This window comes from Lottia gigantea (genome assembly GCF_000327385.1).
Source record: "Lottia gigantea unplaced genomic scaffold LOTGIsca_49, whole genome shotgun sequence".
Lineage (NCBI taxonomy): Eukaryota > Metazoa > Mollusca > Gastropoda > Lottiidae > Lottia > Lottia gigantea.
The window spans coordinates 1,906,503-1,933,850 of record NW_008709687.1 but is presented as its reverse complement, the minus strand read 5'-3'; the positions used below and the strand labels follow the sequence as shown (position 1 = coordinate 1,933,850).

The 27,348-nt window shown below is 35.4% G+C and overlaps 3 protein-coding genes across 3 annotated transcripts; 2 read left to right on the top strand and 1 right to left on the bottom strand.

The window, feature by feature from the left end:
- Positions 1-4,909: 4,909 nt before the first annotated feature.
- Positions 4,910-5,290, top strand: LOTGIDRAFT_88031 (hypothetical protein; the record flags this gene model as incomplete). Its single annotated transcript, XM_009061516.1, has 1 exon — positions 4,910-5,290. A coding segment is annotated over one exon (381 nt), but the record flags the coding sequence as incomplete, so codon positions are not given.
- A 3,424-nt stretch (positions 5,291-8,714) lies between these two features.
- Positions 8,715-18,159, bottom strand: LOTGIDRAFT_206843 (hypothetical protein). The gene is made up of 18 exons (XM_009061661.1): positions 18,096-18,159; positions 17,303-17,391; positions 16,746-16,923; positions 16,343-16,443; positions 15,981-16,080; positions 15,335-15,411; positions 14,907-14,992; positions 14,266-14,407; positions 14,048-14,131; positions 13,677-13,918; positions 13,139-13,340; positions 12,532-12,681; positions 11,971-12,192; positions 11,709-11,785; positions 11,273-11,408; positions 10,737-10,832; positions 10,316-10,504; positions 8,715-10,139 (listed from the first exon to the last, which is right to left on the bottom strand). The coding sequence occupies exons 1-18, from the start codon at positions 18,112-18,114 to the stop codon at positions 9,948-9,950; spliced, it is 2,382 nt and encodes a 793-aa protein (XP_009059909.1). The 5' UTR covers positions 18,115-18,159; the 3' UTR covers positions 8,715-9,947.
- A 1,233-nt stretch (positions 18,160-19,392) lies between these two features.
- Positions 19,393-22,219, top strand: LOTGIDRAFT_218926 (hypothetical protein). The gene is made up of 3 exons (XM_009061660.1): positions 19,393-19,498; positions 20,022-20,486; positions 20,744-22,219. Exons 1-3 carry the CDS (start codon positions 19,442-19,444, stop codon positions 21,557-21,559), a joined length of 1,338 nt encoding a protein of 445 aa, XP_009059908.1. The 5' UTR covers positions 19,393-19,441; the 3' UTR covers positions 21,560-22,219.
- The last annotated feature ends 5,129 nt before the right edge of the window (positions 22,220-27,348 follow it).

Here is a 27,348-nt window from a genome sequence, read left to right as displayed (position 1 = left end):
TTGGGGGGATAATTTTTTGGAATGTGATCATCTTGTATATTTAGATTTTACCAAAAGTGGTCCATTCCACAGTTTTAAACCGTGATTCATTCCAAGCAATATTGTTCAAATCATTTGTATATAACTCATACGCTAACTGCTATAGTATAGATTTCACATTGCAAACCAGTTAATAACACTGTGTAATAAATTTATCTTACTACACATATTTCTTGAGGCTGATCTTATTTGACCTCAATACCAGGTCAAGGCCTCAATATTAGGTCAAAGTTCAATTCTTCAATATCAAGGCAAAAGTTAGTCTTAATATTAGGTCGAATTTTACGACCTAAATGTTAGGGCAGAGGTCAAGACCACTATCCGGTCAGAGGTCACAACCTCAATATCCGGCCAAAGGTCACGACCTCAATATCCGGTCAAAAGTCAAGACCGAACTGTTAGGTCAAGGGTCAAAAGTTATACAGATTACGATATTTATTACGTAGTGTTATTACCTCAACAAATAACAGTATTTCATAACGAGTATTATCGTCAATATCAGCATTGAGCCTTTTCTTCATGAATCTGTTTAAATAATATTTATTACATAGTGTTATTACTCCAACAAATAACAGTATTTCATAAGTATTACTCCAAATATCAGCATTAAAATATTTCCATTCTGCCAAAGATGTTTGCTGGACCATTCCGACCATCAATAATACAAAACCCCCATATGAGACCATAATTAATTATTTTATCACAAAGCATTGAATTATATTAAAACCCATTGTTATTGAAAATGATTTTATTTATTCTTATATGTGATATATATTTGTTATTTATTGAACAGTTATTTTTGGTTGTAAATTGATAAATTATATATAATTCTTTACTTTTATTTTAAAAACTCAAATTTTGAGGTGAACAGGGCTCACCTGTCACCTGGGGGTACCTATGATGGGTAATGGGACACCAGCCCGTCCAATTGTAGAAAGGAGAACGAAGAGTCCAAAAGTTTGGGAACCATTTCTAGGATACGCCGTCTCTGATGATGAGTGCATATTAACAACGCGACGTAACTCTGCACTCTACTCTTTGACTAACAAAAAGTGAAATTCCACAATGTTTGAAATTTCAGTTTTATTGAGAATTATTCGGAATTCATCTGCTAGTCACCTGTCGTCGTTTCAGTCAACTGAAGGTCGGGACTGGTGGACTAGGACTGTAAATATTATGGTCCCAGTCTCAGAAGTTCTGTTTATGATTCACGTCTGCCCGAATTCCAGTGTTGTTGATTTACCCTCTGTTACTGGGTTCGTTTTTAAAGAGACGGGTTCGCCATTTTCGGGAGCTGATGCGAGTCCAAGAAAAGACGAGTCGTCATTTCAACTTTCGAACTCCGATCACTTAGGACACACAGGGATTTGAAGGCTCAAATTTCGTCCGTGAGCTGTGTACACTAATACTGGAAAATTTAAGCCAAGTTCATCAGTCATAGTATTCGCCGAGACTAAGGTAGGATTGGGCGACAGAATGGTGAAATTGACTAGAAAGAATACGTTGATAGTCATGCCGTGGTTCCCATCCTGGAGAGTACTAGTACCCCCGGATCTCCTAGCATCCATGAATACCCCAAGGGATATATTAGTAGTTTTTTTTAAACATCATTTGCTTATTCCACTTTAACAAATAGTCCGATATCGGAAATTCTTTCACCCTTACGATCAGCTTTAACTCTGTTCTTTGACTGTAAATTTCAATCGATTTAGAAAATTTCAATTTCAGTTCATTTATCCATTAATTAATCTAATATTCAATCGTTCTATCTTAATGTTCATTTTCTGAATATTTCACTATAGATAGCATCCAATATTACCAACATGTTGCATGAATGAGGGCGAATGATAAACGAAGAAAAAGTTACTTTTTCTCTCTACCTTGATTTCCATTTGTCCTCGTCGAAACAGGTCCTTATTCATTTAATAATCTTTATTTATACTGTGAATGTGATGCCTATGTCTTCATTCATTTATTTATTTATTAGTTTGTTTATTCCTCCGCTCTTTTCGCTCATTTTGTCATAGATAACAATTATCATTCATTCATTCGCCATAATAAATAACACTAATCACATAATGAGTATAATAGAATGAAATTCCTGTTCATTCATTCAGTCATTTATTCATTCATTTATTCATTCATTCATTCAGGCATTTATTCATTCATTTATTCATTCATTCATTCAGGCATTTATTCATTTATTTATTCATTCATTCATTTAGGCATTTATTCATTTATTTATTCACCCACTATCATAATTGATAACACTATATAAGTATATAATAATATGTAATTCTTGTTCAAAGTCCAGGTCATTGACGATATTGTAAACAACATATCCTAGCTATTGGAGCGGTGGATAGGAGGGCGGGACAGGGGGTAGGGGGTGGGGGGGGGGTAAAATTATCAGCCCTCACCCCTTAACAAATTGGGCGTAACTAAGCCTACCAAACAAAGCAGTCTTGAGTATAGCATTTTTTTTACATACTCTTTGTGCTATTATAGTCCACAGTTGTATTGAACTTTATTAGTCCACAACAAACTGAACACTTAGCCCTAATGTTTCTATGAAACTGATGTTCAAGGTTATGAAAATTGATGTGCAAACAATGAAGAAGAATTTCAGAGTTCCAATCGGAAGAATATTTGTGCTAGATATCTATAGATAGATAGATATATATATTGTATTGTTCGCCCTTTTTGGGCAGGATACATCATGATACAAGATAATACATAATAATACCATGATACAAGATAATACATAATAATATCATGATACAAGATAATACATAATAATATCATGATACAAGATAATACATAATAATATCATGATACAAGATAATACATAATAATATCATGATACAAGATAATACATAATAATATCATGATACAAGATAATACATAATAATATCATGATACAAGATAATACATAATAATATCATGATACAAGATAATAAATAATAATATCATGATACAAGATAATACATAATAATATCATGATACAAGATAATACATAATAATATCATGATACAAGATAATACATAATAATATCATGATACAAGATAATACAAAATAATATCATGATACAAGATAATACATAATAATATCATGATACAAGATAATACATAATAATATCATGGTACAAGATAATACAAAATAATATCATGATACAAGATAATACATAATAATATCATGATACAAGATAATACATAATAATATCATGATACCAGATAATACATAATAATATCATGATACAAGATAATACAAAATAATATCATGATACAAGATAATACATAATAATATCATGATACAAGATAATACATAATAATATCATGATACAAGGTAATACATAATAATATCATGATACAAGATAATACATAATAACATCATGATACAAGATAATACATAATAATATCATGATACAAGATAATACATAAAAATATCATGATACAAGATAATACATAATAATAACTATTAATAAGTAATACAAATATTACACACTGACATCAATTAATACTTATACAAAAAAAATAAACAAGTTTGAAAAAAGCAACATCATAACAAAATAATGCATCAACAAATCACACACTGTGATAACCGTAAAACATGTATCAGTACACATGAATACAAAGGCTTGTTATTCAATTAATAACTGTTGTAAAAAACCTGCAAAGAAATCTGTACTTATTTGATAGGTCATTTCGGTACAATATCTCATATAAAACACCCTCATTTCGTTCATTGTTTTATCGCTAATTGTATCAAGTACATACATTCCAATTTCCTATCTATAACAACCAGTATAACGTGTCGTTATTTATTAAATAGCGGACTTCGCAGTAAGCATATTGAATGTCGCGGACCTAGGAGTAAACTCGATGTTTTATTGACGTATGAATTCCTATTGTCACACTGCGAGGATGCGGTGTATCCGACGTTTTGTTACGTACTTATCTTTTTAATTAATCATTAATGTAATTAATTTAATGATCCTTTGTTCGTTTTTTTTTGTCGTCGAAGGAGAAAACTGCGTCAATCGCTCAGAATGTGTTCAGTGTACAAGTCATGTGACTGAGTGAAACTAGGACGCGTGCATGTTAGTTGTAGTCAATGTTGTTAACATAGCCGTTAGTGGGAGTGTGAAGGCGAGCATCGTCTGCAGGCCGGAGGGTTGCCCGCCATCATCATGGATATATCGGATCATTATGAAGTAATAGAAGGTAAAAAAACCGCTTTATGTCCTCTTTGTCACAATGAGTTTCGAGATCCAAAAGCCTTGCCGTGTTTACATACGTTTTGTTTGAGTTGTTTACTTCAATATATCGGTTCGAAACCAGACGATAACAATAACAGTTTTTTGTGTCCACAATGTCGGCAGACGATTTATTTACCAGATGGGGGCGTCTCTACCCTCCCGGATAACACGGTTATACTAATGCTTCAAGACCACCCCAATACACCAGAATCGCCACCTCCATATGAAGACGTATTTGGAGGAAAGGCTTTCGATCCTGAAGCCAGCGATGTGTCCTTCATTGAAAACCCCAGCGTGGCCAAATTGATCCGTAAATTCGGATCACATGGATGCGAGGATGGGCAATGTACTTTTCTATCAGGATTAGCTATAAATGAATATTCTAATGAAATCATTGCCGTCGATTGCTCAATGAACAAAGTGACAATGTTCTCTCTTCGTGGCGAATTTAAACATAGTTTTGTGTGCGATTGTTCCGTACGAGATGTGTGCGTAACGAACAAAGGGACGTTACTGTTGACTGTCAGCCGTTCTGGATCGGCTTTACTCCGGGAATACAAGACGGACGGGTCTCTAATTGGAGTGTTTGGGAATTTCTACTATTATGATAATCCGTCAGGACTAGCATTGGATTCGATCCAAAGGATCATCGTGTCCAGTTTGGAGAAGAACATGATACACATTCTAACCGACCAGAAAAAGACTGCCATCAATTTCGGATCCAAAGGATCGGGACCAAACCATTTCATGCATCCGTATTATGTCGCTGTAAATAGCCATGATGACGTAGTTGTTTCCGATTCGGGGAATCATCGGGTCAAAGTTCACGGAATAAACGGCCAATTGAAATTAATGATCGGATCTCAAGGTCACAAGGAAAGTCAGTTTTTCTACCCAATGGGTGTTTGCGTGGATAAATGGGATAATATATACGTCGCCGACTCTAATAACTACCGCATCCAAGTATTCAGTCCAGAGGGACAGTTCCTTGCGTCTCCGGTTACCAAAACATTCGAATATGGTGCAGACGTGAAACCGACGAATATCGCCTTATATGGAGAAAATAAAATGATTGTGGCTCTGAGAGGTGCCCAATTTTGCCAGATCAATGTTTATCAGTGGGCACTGTCTGCCCATATTAGGAGTATTGGAAGTGACAAAAGTCGTGGATGCTGCAGTCTGTTGTGCTGTTTCCAGTCAGGGGTGGCTTATGAGGATCTGTAACGTTTTTTTCCCCTGGGGCACGGCATCCTTAGGGCCTGTGTGGACTATGCTACGTAGATTTACAATAATGCTAAAGATCCCCTTTTAAATTATTTTCCCATATATATATGATCTTGTGGTTACAGTCTGTAGCAGGGTTATCCTAAGGGACAATCTGTAGCAGGATTACCCTATTAGGACCAATCTGCAGTAGGGTTACCCTATAAGGACCAGTCTGTGGCAGGGTTGCCCTAAGGGACAATCTGTAACAGGGTTTCCCTAAGGGATAGTCTGTAGCAGGGTTGCCCTAAGGGACAATCTGTAGCAGGGCTAGCCTAAGGGATTATCTGTGGCAGGGTTACCCTAAGGGAGAATCTGTGGCAGGGTTGCCCTAAGGGACAATCTGTGACAGGGCTAGCCTAAGGAATTATCTGTGGCAAAATCGTGGAAATTTCAACTTTAATCCCAGAATTATGGAAATATCTTTTGAAAGCACCTGACTTATGAACATTTCATCGCTTTATGTACAATGTATAATGTACAATAAAATGTCTTTCATCAATGTACATCGTTTGTCATCTCCAAGGTACACTACACCAAAATATAAATCATTAGCATCTTAGGATCCCAAAATATAAAAGAAAAGATGGGGTAGGACTCTCACAAGCATTATATATTCCATTCTTTTATTGGGCTTCAAAATCACGGAACCGGATCAAAACGCCATAGTGGTGGGCAATGTAATGCAGTGATATAAAGACATGTTGCCGATATCTTACTCTGAGTTGGCAACTATTATTATATGGTAGTTATTATTGAATGAGTTCAAGCATGTTGTGTCGTTTGTTGTATATATTGATTTTCAAGGCGATGACTATATCCTTTAGAATTGAAATATCGACCAATTGAAAAAACAAAAGTATAATTAAAAAGTATTTATCGATACCGGTACACAATAATAAAATATTTCCACTATTAACATAGTGCTCAACAGGCCTATATTTATTATATAGAAATATATCCATTTCTATTTGTATATAATAAATTTATGATATAAATAAACAATTATATTTAAGTCGGTTTTATAGGAGAGAGATACAGTTGACAATCAAGTCTTAAAAGTCAATCTGACCTCACTAGTGACACAATGCACCTAATTCCTATCTCCCCAGACACAGTGGTTTGATTGGGAGTCGAGGGGCTGGGAAGGGGCCAAGTCTTGGCAAGGGGGGCTCACGAACAATAACAAGTGTAATATCTCTAAGTGAAATGTAACCACCTTTGAATAATTCAAAGCCACACTAAGCAACAACCCCATGCCTCTTTTGCCGGTAGCCAGGCTTGATTGTTCGGAGGGGCAGGTAATATATCCGGAAGGGCAATGGTGTATATCACGAAACGGGTTTTGACATTAAATATGACAGATGGGGGCGTGGTTTGGGCACGATGAGTGTTTAGTTGCAGTAATGGAATTGGTCAGTTGTCAGACTTTTCTCTCGGGGGTGGGAGGAGGGGATCTGCGGCCCCCCTGTAGCTACTGACCCCAGAACAATTTATGCTTAACAATTCTTGATAATGAATAATTCAGTTGAATCTTATCAGCTAGTCAACCCCCAGCTGTCGTGGTATATTAGTTCTGCTGGTATAATTTAATCATTATTCGGGTCATATTGTTTTGTGTTTAAGTAATTATTTCTTCAAGATTTCGGTAAATGCAATGAAAGGGAGTTTGACGTCCAATTTTTCATACTAAATACAAGTTTGACTTTAACTCATCTTCACATTGTCAATCTATTGCAAACTTTGTCTTATACCTTGACTACAATAACCAGTTATTGTGTTACGGAAGTATACAAATGCAGCGATGTGATGGGCTGTATTCGCTGGCTTACAATCCAATCATATCGCTACATTCCCTGATACAGAAAGTGGATATTGTAGTCAAGGTATAAGACAAGGTTCGCAATAGCTTGATATTGTAAGGATGATTGTTATTCAACATAAAACGTCGACTGACTACATGCATTGTTCTGAACACTCTGAACCGAGTTTCGTATACATTTCAAAAGAGCAAAAAAAAAAAACACACTAAGCTACAAATTGTTCTCTTATGATGAATATTATTGCACGTTTCACGTCTGAACATTACGCTGGGTAGGTCGAAGGGGCTGGCACAGAGAAAGCGTCAAGTCGTTCAGATAGAAAATAGGAAAACAAATCGAAGCTGAGATACAGACTGCACGATAAAAACCTGGACAGTTGGAAATAGAGTTTCATGCCGCTGTTCTGAAAAAAATTCCCCCAGTACACCTTGCATGGGCGTTGTCTGTCTTTATTAACCCATTAGGAACAGAAAAGTAGGACGTAAAACTCCATTTCATTACAGATCTGAACGTGATACAAATACGTTGTGTCATTTAGAGGTTTTATGTAATTACATACTTAGATAAGTTGTTATTCAATTTCCGTTATCAGTGATAAATTACCATTTATTTACATGTACATCTCTAAATGACAGTTCAATCTATGTCGGCTAATTCATAGACTGAATGAATTCTGAACATTTTATGAGGTTACCGTCAAATTATAGTGGGGTTCTGCGTCTTGCAGAAGCTGATAGAAACCAGGCCCATACCTACAAAACACATACACAATTGCCCCTTCAAACGATCACGCGCCGGAGAGAAACATTTAAAAATTGGCGGCATCCGATCAATCGGTGGATTTCTTCGACAAAGGGGCTTAAAAGACTGGAGACGACACGGGCTAATAAAAATAACGTCATAGAGTCAATTAATAAGTGATGGGTTCTTGATGGATCTACAAACCTTGTTTCGACCCGAGTGCACTGTAAATACGAAGAATGGTCTCTATTTCACTTCTGGCTAAAACTGTAGTCGAACTGAGCCATTTGGGTCTACAGACAATTGAGTTAATCGTTGTTGCTGTAGTCTGTCAGTTGTGAGGACTGAAAGAATCGCCACCTGAAACTAGAGTACATCTTATAGTTATCTTCACAATATCAAGGTATTGGACACAGTTCGTAAAAGCTTGATATTGTGGAGATGAACTTACGTTTACTTGGTAACAATAGAAATATACATCGACAGAATATTTTACAAGGATAACAATGTAGCTTCACGAGAATCTTTTCCACCAGCTTGTCTTCGACCAAACCTCTTGTCCTTGATCGATAAAGGAAGGAAAGATAACTCATGTTTTAAATTGTTAATTAATGAAAATAATTATAGTACAATTAGCTGACAATGAAGAGCTGTATATGACAATAAAACCTTATTTACATTACATACATATACAGAGAAGAATGGAATTTTTGTGCGTCAGGTTTTGAATACTTTAATTGTAATATAAATTATAACTGAAATGAAGGGAGTTTTACGTCCTACTTTTCTGCACCATGTGGGCTAATGAAGACGGATATAAATTACAGTAATAGATGAAAACAAAATGAATACTGCAGACATTGTGAAACGTTCTTTACAACAAAATGACACAAAACACAACAAAATACATTAACCATAACAATACTAACAAAAAACTTGGAATATGAGCCAAGACAATGTGATGAAAATGATCTATTTAACCCTTCCAACGCCAGTTGTCACACTTCCTGTAACATACATATTATATATAGGTTAATATTACTTAGAGTTCAGGGTATATGACAGTGTATTTTATTTACACTCAGTGTTCAAAGGGTTAACTTAAAAAGGAAGTTAGACATCTACTAATATTTTTATAAAGATGGTGTTATTAGTATTCATATTTATCTCAATGGTAGATGAACAAATTTTCCTGGTAAGAGTTCAAACAATGAAGATATTCACAAATTTAATGAGACGGGTTCACCATTTTTGGGTTTGCAATAACTAGCATGAAAATTGGAGAATTTTCTTCAAATATACCTCAAACTAGCAATTTTAATTTCTGCTATGGATTGATTGGGTCAAATGGATGGCGAGCCTGTCCCTTTAATGAGGAGATTAAGATTAAGATTAGCACTCTTTAAGAAAAAAAATGATTTTTGGAGATTATATCCATTTTTATGTACATTTTGGAATTTATACTTAAAGGGATGGTAAGAAGTTTCTTTAAATTTTAAAAATAAACTTAACATATTATGATCTCAAAAGCTATTAATATCTAAATGCCTTATAGGCATGGTCCTTTCAAAATGATGACACTATGGTGAAGGTCCTTAGATTTAATTTGCATGTTTCGTGATAGTGACTTCATAAATCACTTGGTTTCAGTGGATATGCAAGAACCACAAACGTCGGACTAAAAATTTGAATAGTACAAATCAATGCTAGAGTACAAAATACCTCTTTACAATCCCTTTAAATATATTCTATAATTTGTTGAGAACTAATGGCTATAAAAAATGGCCGTGGCAGTTTTAGCTTTTGTCCAAATTTCAATATTTTCATCCACTACACATCATACAATCATCTTTGTTAGCCAATGAACAAGCAATAGCTGCTACGTTGTCTTCCGCCACCTGTGTTTCTGGGGATGGTTTGGTTTCTTTTGACTTCAGTTTGGTTTTATCTACAGTGAATTTGATGGCGTTGGCAGCTGGTTTTGTTCGGAGGTAATACATTCCTGTTTTCAAACCCTGAAAATAAACATTTTGAAATAAAATTCCATTAAAGAATTTTGACACTGTTTTTGGCAATTGACATTATCAATGTCATTTAATGTCACAAACAAAATTTATTTAAGGTGAAAATAAGGCCTAAGGACAATCAATTACAGAATTTGATGGAAAAAACAAAGGTTCTTTCAACTTACCAATTTCCATGCATAGAAATGCATGCTGGTTAATTTACCATAATTAGGTTCCGCAATATGAATATTCAACGACTGACTCTGATCAATATAAGCTCCTCGATCGGCGGCCATCTTGATCACAGTTTTTTGGCTGATTTCCCACGTTGTTTTGTACAAGTCTTTCAAATCTTTAGGTATCTCATCTATATTCTAAAATTAAAAAGGGATACAGGTATATATCTGTGTTCTTAGTTGGAACTAAGATTTGTTCTTAATTGTATTGGATTGTTTTTCAATTGAAAACTTTACTTAAGGAATGCCAAGTCGTTCAAAGACTAGTATTGTAAAAACTGTATAAAATTTAATAACAATATTTGGTGCGTGTTATACTCTAAATTATACATTAAATGAACAGCTTGGTGTAAATATATAGATAACAAACCTGTATAGAACCACCTTCTGATATGATCCTATTTTTCATGTCATCATCCCATAATCCTTGTTCTGTGAGATCTTTCAATAGATGAGAGTTCACAATCTAAAATACACAAAATGGACAAAATTTATATTCAAAACTCAAGTTATGAAGATATTTGTACTCCTGGCTGGATAAAATTTCTCAAACAACCTAAAAAAAAAAAAACCCTTAGTTTATAATTGAGCTCTTCCAATCATGCATATAGTTTTATAAGGAGTATACATGTGTGGAAGAGTTCATATAACAGAAAGGGTGCGTCGCTTGCATTGGGAAATCAGGTTGAAAAATTCTAAGTTTACACCCTGACCTATGCCAGGATTGTACCCTGGACTTATAATTGGTTGAGCAAGAGCCAAACTTGTTGAACCACTGAGGCCTGATTGTCACCTCAAAGGCATTGTTACCATTCTCACAGAATCTCACGTGCAGTTATTACGTCATTAGCAAAAACTGTCAACATGAATAATTCCAAAAAATATCACCATTAAAGGTATATTTACCTGGAATTCTCCAGACAGAACTCTTCTGGTATATATATTACTGGTATAGGCTTCTATAGCTTCATTATTACCAAGTATCTGAGCTGTAGAGGCTGTTGGCATCGGCGCCATTAATAAACTATTTCTTACACCATGTCTGCAAGTTAAAATATTCATTGTCATAAATTTCAAAAAACTTATTTTATCAAGTATAGATTAACTATGATGCCATCTCACAACTTCAAACATAACTCACATCAGTCGTCTGATTGGTCAGTCACTAAAATTGATTTTAAATTCAGTTCTATTATCCAATCAGATTTGTGCATTTCTAAAATTCTTGATTTTACTTTAGTTATATTTGTAAAAATAAAGCACCTGGAAAAATAATGCATGTTTTTGTACCCTACGATGATGAAAGTATTTTCCTGATAAAATGAATACTAAAGAAGCTTACTTGGCTATTCTAGCTCGTAATGATTTCCAGTCTAATGTACCAGATGGTTTCACATCCCACATATCAAACTGTAACACCTATAACAAATATTACAGATATTAATACAGAACCTGAAACATGTTACTCAAGAGTTTAACATTATAAGAACTTCAGACAACTGATCAATTTGACAGCTGTATTACATTTCAGAACTAAAACATGTCTTAATACCACAAACCATTAAGAGAGTCCACACAAAGCAATAAAAAATGTTCCTACGTACCCCCTTGCTGACTGGAGAACCTTTGTAAGTTGAATATGCCCCGTCTTTCTCGGCTAGTTCACAACTGGATTCTAACGCAGCGTAATAAATATTCTCAAAGATCAACTTATTTAACTCCTGGGCTTCCTGACTCTCAAATGGATATCTCATTAATATAAAGGCGTCTGCTAACCCTTGGACACCCAATCCGATTGGACGATGTCTCATGTTGGACTTCTTGGCCTGAAAAAGAAGAGTGGTAAGCAATGAAATGGAATGTTGAGTTTTACATCCTACTGTACCACATGTCCAAATTCCATGTCAGCCCCTCCAACATACATCACTGACAGGGAGAAGACCAGACTGAAAAATCTGGAAGCAGTATAAGCTGACTATTTCTCCATTTTCAACTGCCGAGGAACTTTTAACATGGTCCCATTTGAACAAAGTCATGCAGTATGCAATGATGGAAAGTCGTTCGAACAGCATTTTACATCAGCCAAAGATTTACAATAATTTATTTCTTATCCCATTGCAATCAAAGCATAATAATTCGATTTTGTTACAAAACATTTAACTCACCTCCTCTACAGGATAATAGTTCACATCAATAATTCTATTCAGATTTTTGACAATAACTTTGGTAACTTGTCGCAACTTTTCAAAATCGTACGTTTTATCAGGTTTAACGTACATATTGAGAGCAATGGAGGCTAGGTTACATACTGCTACCTACAAGGGAAAGACGAAACTATTAAAATAAGTCACACATAAGCAATTACATGTGTAAATATTTACTTAACCAGTTGAATAAGTTATATCTATGTACGCAGCAACAAATTTTGGTGATGTGGAAATCATGTGATATATTCTATTGATTTGATTGGTTAACACTTTAGCATTTTTTCTTAATCTAAAGAATTAATGATGTTAATGTTCCAGTCATCTGATTGGTCAATTACTAAAACTGATTTTCAATTTAGTTTTATTATCCAATCAGATTACTGTATTTCTTAACTTACAATCATTTTAGTATTCCTGTAATCTGATCAATCTGGTCAATCACTAAAGTTGATGATAGATTTAGTTTTATTATCCAATCAGATTTCTGGATTGAACTTAGTTAAATTTCAAGAATAAAGCCTAAAGGTTTGTTTTGTCTTCATAAAATCCAAAATGGCAGCCATACCTCATCTGGAGCGCTGTATTCCACTATCTCTGTACAAAGGTTACTACATTTGATAGTACCAAGGTTTTGTTGATTTGATTTTCTGTTACAGCTATCTTTATATAACATGTATGGTGTACCAGTCTCAGTCTGAGATTCTATTATAGCATACCATAGTTTCTGGGCAGGGATTGTCTTTCTTCCTTTACCAGCCTTTTCATAGCTAAAACACAATACAAATCATTTAAATTTAGAAACAGTTAACCAAAAATATCTCTTAAAATCAGGCCCTTGATAAGGAAAAGACTGGATCTACCTTGATTAATCTTCACAATGTCGAGCTATTACAAACATCTTATACCTTGACTGTAATAGCCACGTTTCTTGTATCACAGAAGTTTGTGAATGTAGTGATTTGGTTTGATTGTATGTTAAGGAATACAGCAAATCAAAGCCCTTGTACAGTTATAAGTTTTTCTGTATAGGCCTCTGATTGGTTGTATTTGCTTTAATGCTGCCTTGAACAGAGACTGACGCAACAATATATTAAAATATATACCTTTCATATAGTTTTTCGAATTCTTCACCCCAGACATTTTCGAGGCCTGGACATTCCCCTGGACACATCAAGGTCCAGTTTCCATTGCTTTCCACCCGTTTCATAAATAAATCAGGAATCCACAGGGCATAGAATAAATCTCTGGCTCGCTGTTCTTCTTTACCAGTATTCTTTTTTAAATCTAAAAACTCGAAAACATCTGCGTGCCATGGTTCAATATAGATAGCAAATGCTCCTGGTCTCTGAAATAAGAATTTAGAAATTAGCTCTACCGATATGTATTAAGGCAAATTCTGACATGTGCTTTTGTAATTTGACTGAATAGGGAAGTTATCTAGACAGGTTTTTGAAAAAAAACAAAATGTACGTACCTTGTTTCCCCCCTGATCTACGTATCTGGCTGTATTGTTATAAACTCGTAACATTGGTATTAAACCATTAGACATACCATTAGTCTGAAGTTAAAATACATCATCAGTAAATGATCTTCAATTTTACACATCTGTACAACATGGTACCAGCAGATATTTCATTTTCAAAGACAATTTTGGAGAGAAAACAATCTCTATAAGAAGTATAGAATACTTACCCCAGCAATGTAGCTTCCCTTGGCTCTAATACAATGTACATTCAACCCGATTCCACCTGCCGATTTAGATATCAAGGCACATTGTTTTAACGTATCGTATATACCTTCAATACTATCTCCACTCATAGTCAATAGAAAACAACTACAAAGATAGTAAGAACAATATTTTACAAGTATAACTATTATCACAGTAACAAGTAGTATAGGTGAAAAGATGTATCTCCATACCCATGCCACAATACGCGTATCGTATCAAGTGATCTCGTATCAATACTTGACAGCATGTCTTATTCCATAAAAAAGTGAAATAGGTCGAGATAATACCCTCGGATTTTTTAACCCGTTTCAGGTAAGAGGGGATGACATGGAAAAAGTGTCTAGACAATAAACCGAGGCCCCTGAGCTATAGACTGTGCATGTAAAAGATCCCTTGACAGTTGGAAATAAAAAAAAAAGCAGGCTAATGCCGTTATCCTGGCAAAATTTACATAATTGCACCGTTGCCCATCTTCAATAGCCAACTCATCTGGTTGTAAAACAATTTTGTGTCAAATCTTTAATGTTCATTAAATCAATTCTAAAAGACTAAACGATGCCAGTTTAGACAATACTGATTAGAGAGAGATAGTTGTGTAAAATACCTGGATAATTGTGGTCGTCTGGTTCCAGCGTTAAATAAAGTAGGAGAAGCATGAGTAAACCATTTCTCTGATAATAAATTATACGTCTACAATAATAAATAAACAAACTTATTATACAACCCTTTGAAAAAATATACCCAATTCTTCAATACCAATTACTATCCTGTGTGTTATACTTTTAGCCATTAAGTTACACTATACAATTTGTTTTCAGAATCTAAGCCATATTTGAGAATATTTATAAACTGCATTATTGTAAATCTTATATCCATCGACAAGATATCATATAAACTAATTAGAAGCTTGCTTGCTGAGTTTACGGAGTTATTTTAAGTTTCATAACCACAATAGAAATGTTATTCTTGATCTATCATATATATCAATTGAATGACAATGGAAAAGATAAAATATTACGTTTAAAACCCTACCTCAATAGCACTATCTATATCATTATGATGAATTCCTACAGCAACTCTCATTAACATATGCTGTGGTCGTTCAACAACTAAAATATAAACGAAAAATATACATGATGTCAGATACCAATTGTTAAAGATTTGTTCCCTTATTTTCATCTACGAAAATGCTAATATGAATAGAAAGTAGAGGTGTTCTAATGACTTATAAAAATACCAGTTTGTTTCACATGTCCATAATTAATTCATAATTAGCTAAAATGGAAAGGAATTACTAGCAGAATTACAATGAGTGACCGATCAAGAAAGGTAAAAAAGTTTTTTGTTTATCCAGACTGTACATACATGGACATTTATGATTGGTTAAAACTCTTAATTATATGCAATAAGAACATAATGATATGATTAAGAATACATGATGATTAATTAGAATCACCAATTAATGAAATACTTTGCTTAATTTAACACTAAAAAATAAGGATACCCATCTTTAAGGACTTGCATTATTAAGATTCAAAATCTATGATAGTGACTAATGCATGTCCTGGAATGTCTAATGATGTATTCGTTCACCAAAACTAATACCACACTAGTACTAGGCCAGAAGATTACCAACATATTCTTACAATTATTTGTCAAATAGAGACATCAGACTTACCTTTGCCATCAATTTTTAGTAAATAAGATCTCTCAAGAGTTTTAAAACCAAAATACTGGTAACCAAAATCTCGGTCATAAATTATAGCAGAATTCAATCTCTGAAAGATGAAAATGAAAGAAAGTTTCAGAAAGTGAAAATAATCCTAAAAGCAAAATTTATGGGAAGAGATCCCATTATAATAGATATGCAATTTAATGATATACTACTCTCAGGTATAACTTACACAATATTTCAATAATTAACATTGTCACCACCATTTCTCACTAACACTGAAATCTTCAATTTATCTTATGTTCAAATTTCAAGAATAAGGCCCCAGGGGTGTATGTGATATCTTTTAAATTTCAGATTCAACTCACCTCTGCATTGTCCATGATGATTTTATGACATTCTTCAGAGATCATAGGAGAATGTTTTCCAGTTTTAGGATTGATCCAGTTAAAAATATCATCCATTACCTCTAAAAATATAGAAATAATCAAATCATCAATAAAGCTAGCAGAAATAACACTAAGTGGCTGCTACGCAAAGAAAATCAAGGGATATAACTCCGTTAAAATGTGTCAGATAATACACAAATTCTAACTCGTCCAAGATCTCAATGATATAAACCTACACATCAAATTTGATAAAATCCTGAAAAACGTGTTGCCTTTATTACTTTTGCCACTTTTAACATATTTTCAAAAAATCAAAGGTTGTAATTCCGTTAATATTTCTAGAATCATTCAAATGTAGAGACTCTTCCATGCTCTAACTTACCACTAAAGACTTTTTGGGTCTCTTTATGTAAATTAGACACAGCAATTCTAGCAGCGAGTATAGCGTACTCGGGATGTTTGGTTGTCATGGTAGCAGCTGTCTCGGCAGCTAGATTGTCTAATTCTACTGTAGTAACACCCTGATAGAGACCATTGATAACTTTTAATGTTATAGCCGTCTGAAATAAAATGATACAATATCAAAATGGTGTTCTACATTCTACATTTCTGCAATGTGGGGTATAGTCTTATTTCCTACTGTAGATGGATCTTTATTATGCATAGTCTGTAGCACACAGGACCTCAGTTTAATCAATACTAGACACTTTTTCCATGTCAGTCTCTCTAACCAGCAGCTCTTACAATGGGAAACTTAGTGGAAAAATCTTAAGGTTTTATCTCTTGGAATGCAGGATTTGCACACTGTTCCCTGAACCTTGAGATTAGCAAGAAAGCACCCCAACTCAATTAGCCACACAGGCTTCTGATTTATAAATGCTGCCATTGAAAGGGTCAAATTTGCATTAAAATTGGCGAAAGAAAAACTTGTATACTCACTGGGTCTACAAAGTCCATATTTAAACCATAACATAGTTTGACAATTCGTGATGTTATTTTATCAAACATTACCTTCTCTGTTCGACCATCTAAAAAAATATAACATAGTGAAATGTTAGATTAAAACTTAACCCTTTTAGCACTGGCAGAGGCCCTTTTCCCCACCAAATTACGACATACCTGAGCATGAGCAGCCAATGAAACTACTATTAGTGATGTTAATCATACTCTATGTTTCATTATATGGTACTTGGAGTGTGGGGTAAGGTATTTGATATCATTTAATTCATATATGTGGGATGGGGGAGGGGAATTTGTGAGATAATTTATTTCATTTATACTCAAATGTACACAATTGGTGACTAGTTTTTTGGGGCCAATTTGACTTCTAGGGTCGTTTTGACCTCGGGATATTATGGTTAAGTGACCAGACTGATAATAACCGCCAATTTAACATATATAAATTGCCCAAATCAATGCCAATCGGATTAACCTAGTTTGAGGCCATTTAGGATTATAATATAGATGATCAAAAAGAAGTACTAATTAAGTAGATCAAAGATATACGGTGTTTAATTGATATCATTGCTTAGGCTTCCAGATTCTTATTTGTTTTACACCCTGTTTTGGACAGAATTAGAATAAATGGAGCGCCAGTGCGCCAGTGCAGTGGGGTTGGCCAAGAATTTAAATTCTAAACATTTTCTTTTTGATTTTCCTCAATCAATTCTATTTTGCTTTTCTTTTCAAGCAAATCCATTTACTTGGTAAACCAAAATAAAATTATACTCACTTCGTTTGACGACAAACATTTTGGCGATTTCTTGATCTTTCTTGTTAGAAGATCTTCTGACTTCAACTACCAACAACAAACTGACAAAGCTTGAAACTGGCGCGGAATATGCCTCACGTGATCAATTCCCCGCGCTATTTTGTCTTGATTAACCCAGACAGATTTTTCCCGTTGAAATACGTATGTTCGTTTTAGTCTTGGTTATCATGACAATATTTCCCGCGCTATTTGTGTCACAAACAACAGGACATACTGTACTTTATTGGTTTCAATAAGTCGTGAACATCCAAACATTTATCACATTGACACTGATGTAGACTTCGTTATCTAGCCATTCCCTTTGTCCTTGCATTGTATATCAAGCGTGTGGATGGTAAAATCAAAAGACGCCTTCAGTCTTCATTTCGATTTGTCCATTTTGAAACCAAACAAATTTGGAGCGTTTTTTTGGCGACAGGAAAATACTGTCAAGTTACGTGAAATAATTTTTTTCATTAAAATGTAAGTTTGTCACAATGATAAAATGGATTAAGCCGACATATTAGTCTGGAGAAACAAATTTGTTGAAGAATAAAAAGTACCCTCCCCTCTCCCCTCCATAACAGACATTGTTGAATAAGAGATTTTTTGCAAATTCCCTTTAGAATAGAAACCGCAAGTGACTTGATACACATAAAAAAAACACACCCAAAAACTTGTTCTGAATTTCTATTTCGAGGGGTCAAGTAAACCCTGAATAAAGCCATTTAAAGAACTGGATCCACTACTTCCAGCCTATTGAAGGGAAAAATCTATCACGCTTTCACACGGAACACATATTCAAGGTTTTTTTTTACATTTTAAGCGTAAATTCGGCCTAATTATTTTCAATTAATTCTAAAAATGCTCCAGACTACAAATAAATTTTAGCTTTAGTTAATGGTCTGAATTATTGTATTTACCTCCCTTTGTGACCATCAAAATGCAGAAAAATAAATGACTCGTATGTCTTGTTGAGTAACCTCGGGGTGATACTCCGACGCGAACTCTGAATAGATTTGCCAGAGTCATAAATATATCATTTGGTTGAAGTTACCGCCGTAATGCCGTCTGTCCCACCTACTAATCCGTTAATCCTCTTTGTATTTAATCCAATCTGTGATAATCTCATTAATGATTGCCGGAGATTATTACCCTGTGACGTCATACCTGCTACCTAAACCATAAACCCCGGTCAATATTAGATGTTACCATAGCTACTAATCTTTACTCGAACCTATAAAACACTTGAGCCTAGTTTTGCAACTATCAACTTCTCGTCTGCCACACAAATAACAAGGTTCAGGAAAAAAATCTTCTTCGTCAAAATGAGAGAAATCGTTCATATGCAAACTGGCCAATGTGGTAACCAGATAGGAGCTAAGGTAAGAATTGTTCTCAAACATTAAATAATAAGCTACAATAGGCATTGAAATGAAAAGACAAAATCAGAGAAAGTCCCCCAAAAGGACAGAGCAGAGAATCCCGTCTTTCTTAGAATGCTTGAACAAAAAATGATACAGGCACGCTCCAGAAACCTAAAACTTGTAGTAGTTGAGGTTAAATTCAATGAAATCTTTAGTCTTGGACTCATGGAATCAGCCCAGGAATAGCCCGGTCAGAAGCGAGATGGATTGTCATCTGTTAGGCGATTAGTCGTCCGAAACATCTACCTCTATTCTAGCCTCTGATAGATGTTTGACAACTTTCAAAATATCTATCAGACTGGAATAATGGCAGATGTTTCGGTCTAGGCGATTAGGTGCGGTGGGTTAGAATTTTCCTCAAGTTATACCACTGCCAGTGCTTTCGAAATTTGACCCGGTATCGCCCAAATAATTGTTATCAGTAGGCTTAAAAAGTTATCGCATAGATACCTAAAATGTGCAATATTTTGTTTCGTTTCAGTTCTGGGAAGTGATCTCTGATGAACATGGTATTGACCCAACTGGAACTTACCACGGTGATTCTGATCTTCAGTTGGAGAGAATCAACGTTTATTATAATGAAGCTACCGGTGGTAAATATGTACCCAGAGCTGTTCTTGTTGACTTGGAACCTGGTACCATGGATTCTGTACGATCAGGACCATTTGGTCAGATCTTCCGTCCAGATAACTTTGTCTTCGGACAATCTGGTGCTGGTAATAACTGGGCTAAAGGTCACTATACAGAAGGTGCTGAATTGGTAGATTCCGTTCTGGATGTGGTCCGTAAAGAATCTGAAAGCTGTGATTGTCTCCAGGGATTTCAGCTGACCCATTCTCTGGGTGGTGGAACTGGTTCTGGTATGGGAACTCTCCTCATCAGTAAAATCCGTGAAGAATATCCAGATAGAATCATGAATACCTTCTCTGTTTGTCCTTCACCAAAGGTAATTAATAATGTATTTCCATTCTTTTCATTCGCAATGACGAAACTTTAACAATTTTGCATAAGAAAATCAGAATACACCTGTATTCACACAACTAACTGGGATCCACCTGAGGTAGCTCATAGCCGACAAACTTACCTTCGCTGTTTTGAAGACAATACATGAGCATCATGTTCTGTCGCCAACTCACAAGACCCAGTAATGTTGGACAATGGTTGCTCTAGAGTACATATTTAAGAAATTTTCGTTAATTTCAGGTATCTGATACAGTTGTGGAACCTTACAACGCCACCCTCTCAGTTCATCAACTGGTAGAAAATACAGACGAGACTTACTGTATTGATAATGAAGCTCTATACGATATCTGCTTCAGAACCTTGAAGCTCACCACACCAACCTACGGTGATCTCAACCATCTGGTATCAGCCACCATGTCTGGAGTAACCACCTGTCTCCGATTCCCTGGTCAACTCAACGCTGACTTGAGAAAACTCGCCGTCAACATGGTACCTTTCCCTCGTCTCCATTTCTTCATGCCTGGGTTTGCTCCCTTGACCTCCAGAGGTTCCCAGCAATACAGAGCCTTGACTGTTCCTGAACTCACTCAACAAATGTTCGATGCCAAGAACATGATGGCTGCCTGTGATCCTCGTCATGGTCGTTATCTGACAGTAGCTGCTATGTTCAGAGGTCGTATGTCCATGAAGGAGGTTGATGAACAGATGTTGAATGTTCAGAATAAGAACAGCAGCTATTTTGTTGAATGGATTCCCAATAATGTTAAAACTGCTGTCTGTGACATTCCACCAAGAGGTCTGAAAATGTCTAGCACCTTTATTGGAAACAGTACAGCTATTCAGGAACTCTTCAAGAGAATCTCAGAACAATTTACTGCCATGTTCAGGCGAAAGGCTTTCCTCCATTGGTATACTGGTGAAGGTATGGATGAGATGGAATTTACTGAAGCTGAATCTAACATGAATGATCTGGTATCTGAATATCAACAGTACCAGGATGCTACAGCTGAAGAGGAAGGAGAATTTGATGAAGAAGAAGCCGAAGCTGATGAATAAAGTATATGAATCATTCTAATGGTATATTGATTGGCTATTGATGTCTGGCTTTTAGATAACGACACAGGTTTTTAAACGAGGGCAGCATTTGCATTAGGTTAACGAAACTGGCTTTTGGATTACGGCACTCGCTTTGCATAACGACATTGGCTTTTGGATAACGACACTGACTTTGCATAACGAAACTGGCTTTTGGATAATGAGACTGAACAAGGATATTGGAAAATGAAAATGGCTTTTGAATAACGATATCGGTTTTTGGCTTTTGAATGATAACACTGGCCTTTAATATTGGAATAGGCTTTTGGATAACGATATGGGTATTTTATATGAGTAGCGTTTTATACCAACTGTAAATTTGTGTTGTATGTGTGAGATTTTATCATTGTTTTTTTTTTTATTTGTGACATTATTTTCTTGCATATTATGTATCTTTAAATAATTGTATTTACGGATTTCCTTTGTAGTCTGTTGCCTCTAATTTATTTGTGTGCTTTTTACTTCCTTGAGATTTAATTTAATGATTTATTTTTCATTTCATTTTGGACGACTTTGGTATCATTTTATTTCACAATATATTTTTATTTTGCTATCTTTTATTTATTGGTTTGCTTTGTATTTTTATTGAACTTATTAAAATTAAATTTGATTTTATGTTTTAATGGTTTCTACTCTTTGAATTATATGAAAATCAACCAATGAAACGTTGTGATTTTTGGCAACGCCAAACATTCAACATATGAGGACGTTTTGCCAGACAAGTACCATAAGCCGGTTTTCGATTTCCAGCTTTCGGGGGAAGGTTGATTGCCTACCCTGACCAATTCTATAACTGCAACTATATACACCGTTGCCCCTCCCGATATATCACTTGCCCCTCCGAACAATCAAGTCTGTCTACCGATCTGCTAACTACTCATTTTGAAGGTATCCCTGAAATCTTTATGAGTCATAAACATAACTTTACATAATGAGTTTCAATGGTATGTCACCCAACCCATACTTTAGGTTTAGGTCACACGCATATGAACACAAAATTTCCTAGTTTCTATTACCTTTTGAAGGCACAAAAGGCGCCATTTTGGCGATTGCTTTGAGTCTTGAATATATGTAAATGGTCTTCAGGAGTGCTAGAAATGTATGAAAATCGCATAATTCCTTTAAAAATATCTCATACCAGGAATTTCTCAGTTTCTCCAAAATCAAAAAAAAGTATTTTATCTTTTATCGAAAACGCGGATAATTCTGGACACACATGGATTTGAAAGCTCAAATTTCAACGGTGAGCTGTGAACACTATTAGTGATTGGTTTAGCTAAAAATTCCCGTTTCTGAGACGGATGCTAATCTATGGGGAGGGGACGAGAAAGAAAATATACGTTCTCCTTATTGAGCTTTTATACTCTATGTGGTGCTCAATGAGATACATTTTGGCCTCAAAGTATCAAACATCGAAGAATTCACGAGAATTCATAAAAATCACAACAATGGGAAATTTTAAAAATGTGCATTTTGTCGTGCAAGCCTAGGTATGTTGTTATAGTTTATTATCAATCGTCAACCAATTATTATCAAAAATATGTTTTATTTCTAGAAAATACGTCATATTTCATCACCTATGAGTCACCGGAATTTTCTAGTTACTTAATACATTAAAGGGATATGGTTACAAATTTTTTCTTTTTTACTCTTAAATTTTACATAATTTCAAAAGCGTCGTCTAGTTGTTCGGATAGGGCAATAAACCGAGGTCCCGTGTGCTACAGGCTGTGTACGTCCAAAATCCCCAGATCCGGTAACACTGCAAGGCGTTGCCCGTCTTCATTAACTCATAAGGTACAGAAAAATATAACTTCATTCATGCCATTTTTTAAATTTCCAACAATATTATGCTTTTGTTCGATAATTCTATTTTTTAAGGCATCATTCTTGTTCTATAGTACTAGTTCACTGATCATAAGCTAGACCGAAACATCTGCCTCTATTCCAGCCTCAGATAGCTATTTTGATAGATATCAGCTGTTGTAGAGATAGAAAAGCTAGGCCCTGCTCTATGAAGATTATCCTCACATCCGAAGGTATTTGATCTCTTGATCTAAATCGGATCCGGAAAATCCCGTTATATATTCGGATAGATGAATGTAGTTCATTCACACCATCGTTATCCCAATTAAGCATTTATGTCACGCTAGCGAAAGATCGTTTGAAAAAATATGTAATATCACTTTCCATGATGGAAATCCAATGATCGCCCCCCCCCCCCCTCTCTCTCTCTCTTTGCAATTAGCTGAAAGTGTAACATTGTCACTTGCATACAATTGTTATATATGACGTCATAATATGCAATATAGACCTATGTTACATCAAGACCTAAAAAAGACTTTCTATTTCCTAAAGGAAGAAAATAACTTATTCATACTGAACATGTTTTAAAATTTCAAAAGGTTATTTTGATAGGTTGCGTTAGTCATAGCCTTGTTATTTGTGCTTTCATGGTTTAACCTTTGAGTGCAGACCTGAAAAACTTACAAAAAAAGTGCAAACAAGGAACTCCGAGCCGTGGCAAGGATCGAACCCATGATATTTTATTTTTTGCATTTTTGCGTTTTATAATAAGACAATTATAACATTTCTATAACATTATAGCATTTCTAATAAATTTATTATCTATAAAATACATGTACATAAATACATAGCCTACATTGGAAATATTAAGATAGCTTGCAAGGCAAGGTAACATACGCCCACTGGTAGCTGTCAGAAATTATAAAACAGTCTTTAGTGACTAAAGAACGGGTTATAGAAGAAATAACCCAGAAACTGTTCATCAAGTTAGAAGTTATCAGGGATCAATTCCAATGATCACACCAAGTTTCATCAGAATCGGTTGAAAACTGACAAATTTCGACGCGTTTTAACAAAGTTAAGTGGAATATCTCAAAAACCGTTCATCGAAAATATGTCAAATTCGAACTTGACCGAAATCTTATCAATCTAAAGCATCACACCAAGTTTGATCAAAATCAGATGAAAACTGTAGTCTCTATAGTGCTCACATATTCATGTGGGCGTATAAAACAGAACCTGTTGTTACTCAGTTTCATGCTTTGTGATCTGCAGACCTATATTGACCTATATCGTTCAACTTGCATCCTACTGAAGTTGGACAAGTCGAACTCTACAATTCTCATGTCAACTCGTCAAGGCGTTTGTTTAAAGATGTGTTCTTGGGGGTATTAATGATGGAAAGCTCTTCAGTTAAACACAGGTCACATCGTTTGGTTTTATTTGTGTAACTGCAGGGTTTTGCGGCTTTCCATCCGCATAAAGAATGGATTTCAAGAAGGGATCAATGATTGTTGATTCATGGCTATACAACAAATCCTCCTGAAAACCACAGAACTTTGGCGTTTCATCACCACTTTCAATAACACCGGGTCGTTCTTCGAAGTCAGAAGTAATTGACGAAAATCCAGAATCATAAGATTGTATATAATCTGATATTTCTTCAGTCTCATTTACCGTCGATACGACCGTCGGTATAATACGCTTATCTCTGACAGGACGCACATCGTGCCTGTTTGATTCGACGGATTCATATCCCGACTCCACAGATTGCTGTCTGACCGGAAGCAAGTTGTGTTTGTTTGATTCGGTCAATTCCACTTCCGATTTGACCGTCTCTTTAATACGTACTTTTCTGACAGGAAGCTCATCGTGTCTGGTTGGTTTGATCGATTCATATCCCGACTCCACAGATTGCTGTCTGACCGGAAGCATGTTGTGTCTGGTTGATTTGACCGATTCATCTCCCGACTCCACAGATTGCTGTCTGACCGGAAGCATGTTGTGTCTGGTTGATTTGACCGATTCATCTTCCGATTCCACAGATTTTTGTCTGGTTAGATGGTTGTAATCAGTTCGCACAGGAAATGGCGTACAATACGATCTTAACTCAGTTTTTGGAGTAGATTTTGGATCAGAGTTGAATTTTGTCTTGCACTTTTTTCGGAGAAAAACACAAATTACAAATACACATACGCTAACGATAACGATGCCTACGATTATAGGAACAGTTACAGAAGTCCGAATTTTGGGTAAATGATTTAAGCTTGCGACAAAAACAGTTGTCCGCTCAACTGAAGTCAAACTGGATATCTGTAACGGAGAAACACTGCTTACATCTACAATAAACAAAAGGAATAATATTGGTGAGTGACTTTTTCCACCTACAGTTTTAGACTGTCCATGGAGAAACGATAGTTTCCTGGCAGCTATTTATAACTATCATAGAGTATATTATATGCTATTGGGAGTAAAACGCCCGGGCCATAAAAAAAGAAAAAATGTATTCAACTTTCACTTCCAAAATCGCGTTAGATTGATTCTACAGTAGAAAATTTTCCATGGGGCTTTTGACCTCCTCACCATAACTAGTTCCTTCTAAAATCTGCAAAGGTATGTCGTGGTGCTCAGCTCGTGTGTTTTTTTTTCTTACATTGAAATACACGAGTGTAGCTGAAGGCTTTGTTGTCATATTATAATATTCGACTTATTAGTCGAGGAAGAGATTCAAAATGGCAGTGTGTTATTTCCATGCAAGAACCATGCGTAGTTTCATATGAACTGACCGATGACATCTTAAAATTTCTTACCTATCTCGATTTCATGCACACCAACGTATGGTTGAACAGTTACAGGCATGCACGTGTAATTTGGGTCGTTCTCTAGACCTAAGCATTCATCCACCTGGAAAGTGTAGCCAGGAAACTCTGGGTAACAATATGAACATTTGGCACAGTTGGCTGTATTTTGTTCCTTGTAGTAACCTAAAATTAGACAAAAACCAAATGGATTCGAAAAAAATCTAGGATTCTTACGTTTTAGATACCAAAAAATAAGCTTATTTCAAGTGTTTTGGATATAGAAATCAAATATGGGACTCGAAGCTTAAGAGCTTAATTAGGCTACTGATTAATAGAACGCCCTTTTGCCCACGAATTATTGCCATGATGCCAAACATAAGTCCGTATCATAGAACTTGATAAGCCTGCATTATATATTTTACCCGGAAAATGTTGAAAGGGACCTGCCATCTGGCTCGAGATCAAGATCGTTTTGCACCTCTCGCCCCTTTATGCCAATTTTATGAATCAATGGAAATATCCTTTTTCGAATAAAGGTATTCAACAACTACTAAAATCCCCTAAAGTTTCTCAGCCATATACGTCTCAACTATTAATCACAATGCGGAAACTTTAAATGGAAATATACTTCCTTTTTCGAAACTTGATGCAATGATAAATATATACAATGCGCAACTTAAGTTCTCGAACGTTGTCAGGAGACCGAAACATCAGCCTCTATCCCAGCCTCTGATAGCTATTTTGAAAGTTGCTGATAACTGTTAAAATGTCTATCAGAGGCTGGAATTGAGGCGGGTCTCTCGGACTATCCTGCATAGTGTCCAGTACGAAGTAGATGTTCGATGTAGGTTACGACAGGGAAGTTAAATTGGAAGAGGCAATTGTGTCCGCATCATGTCCCGGGCCCATCCATACTATACCCCATCTTCCCGCTTCCGGCTTTATACACCACACTCTTTTTTGGACACCTTCACAATGCATTATTATTATATTTATCCCATATTTCAAAAAGCACCACATGTGCCCTAAGATTCCAGAGTGTGATATATAAAGGCAAATATGAACATACAAACCTTCCTTGCAGTCACCGCAGATGGTATTTGTTGTTGGACTGCAGCTTTGAATCTCAATTCTGTTTCTATA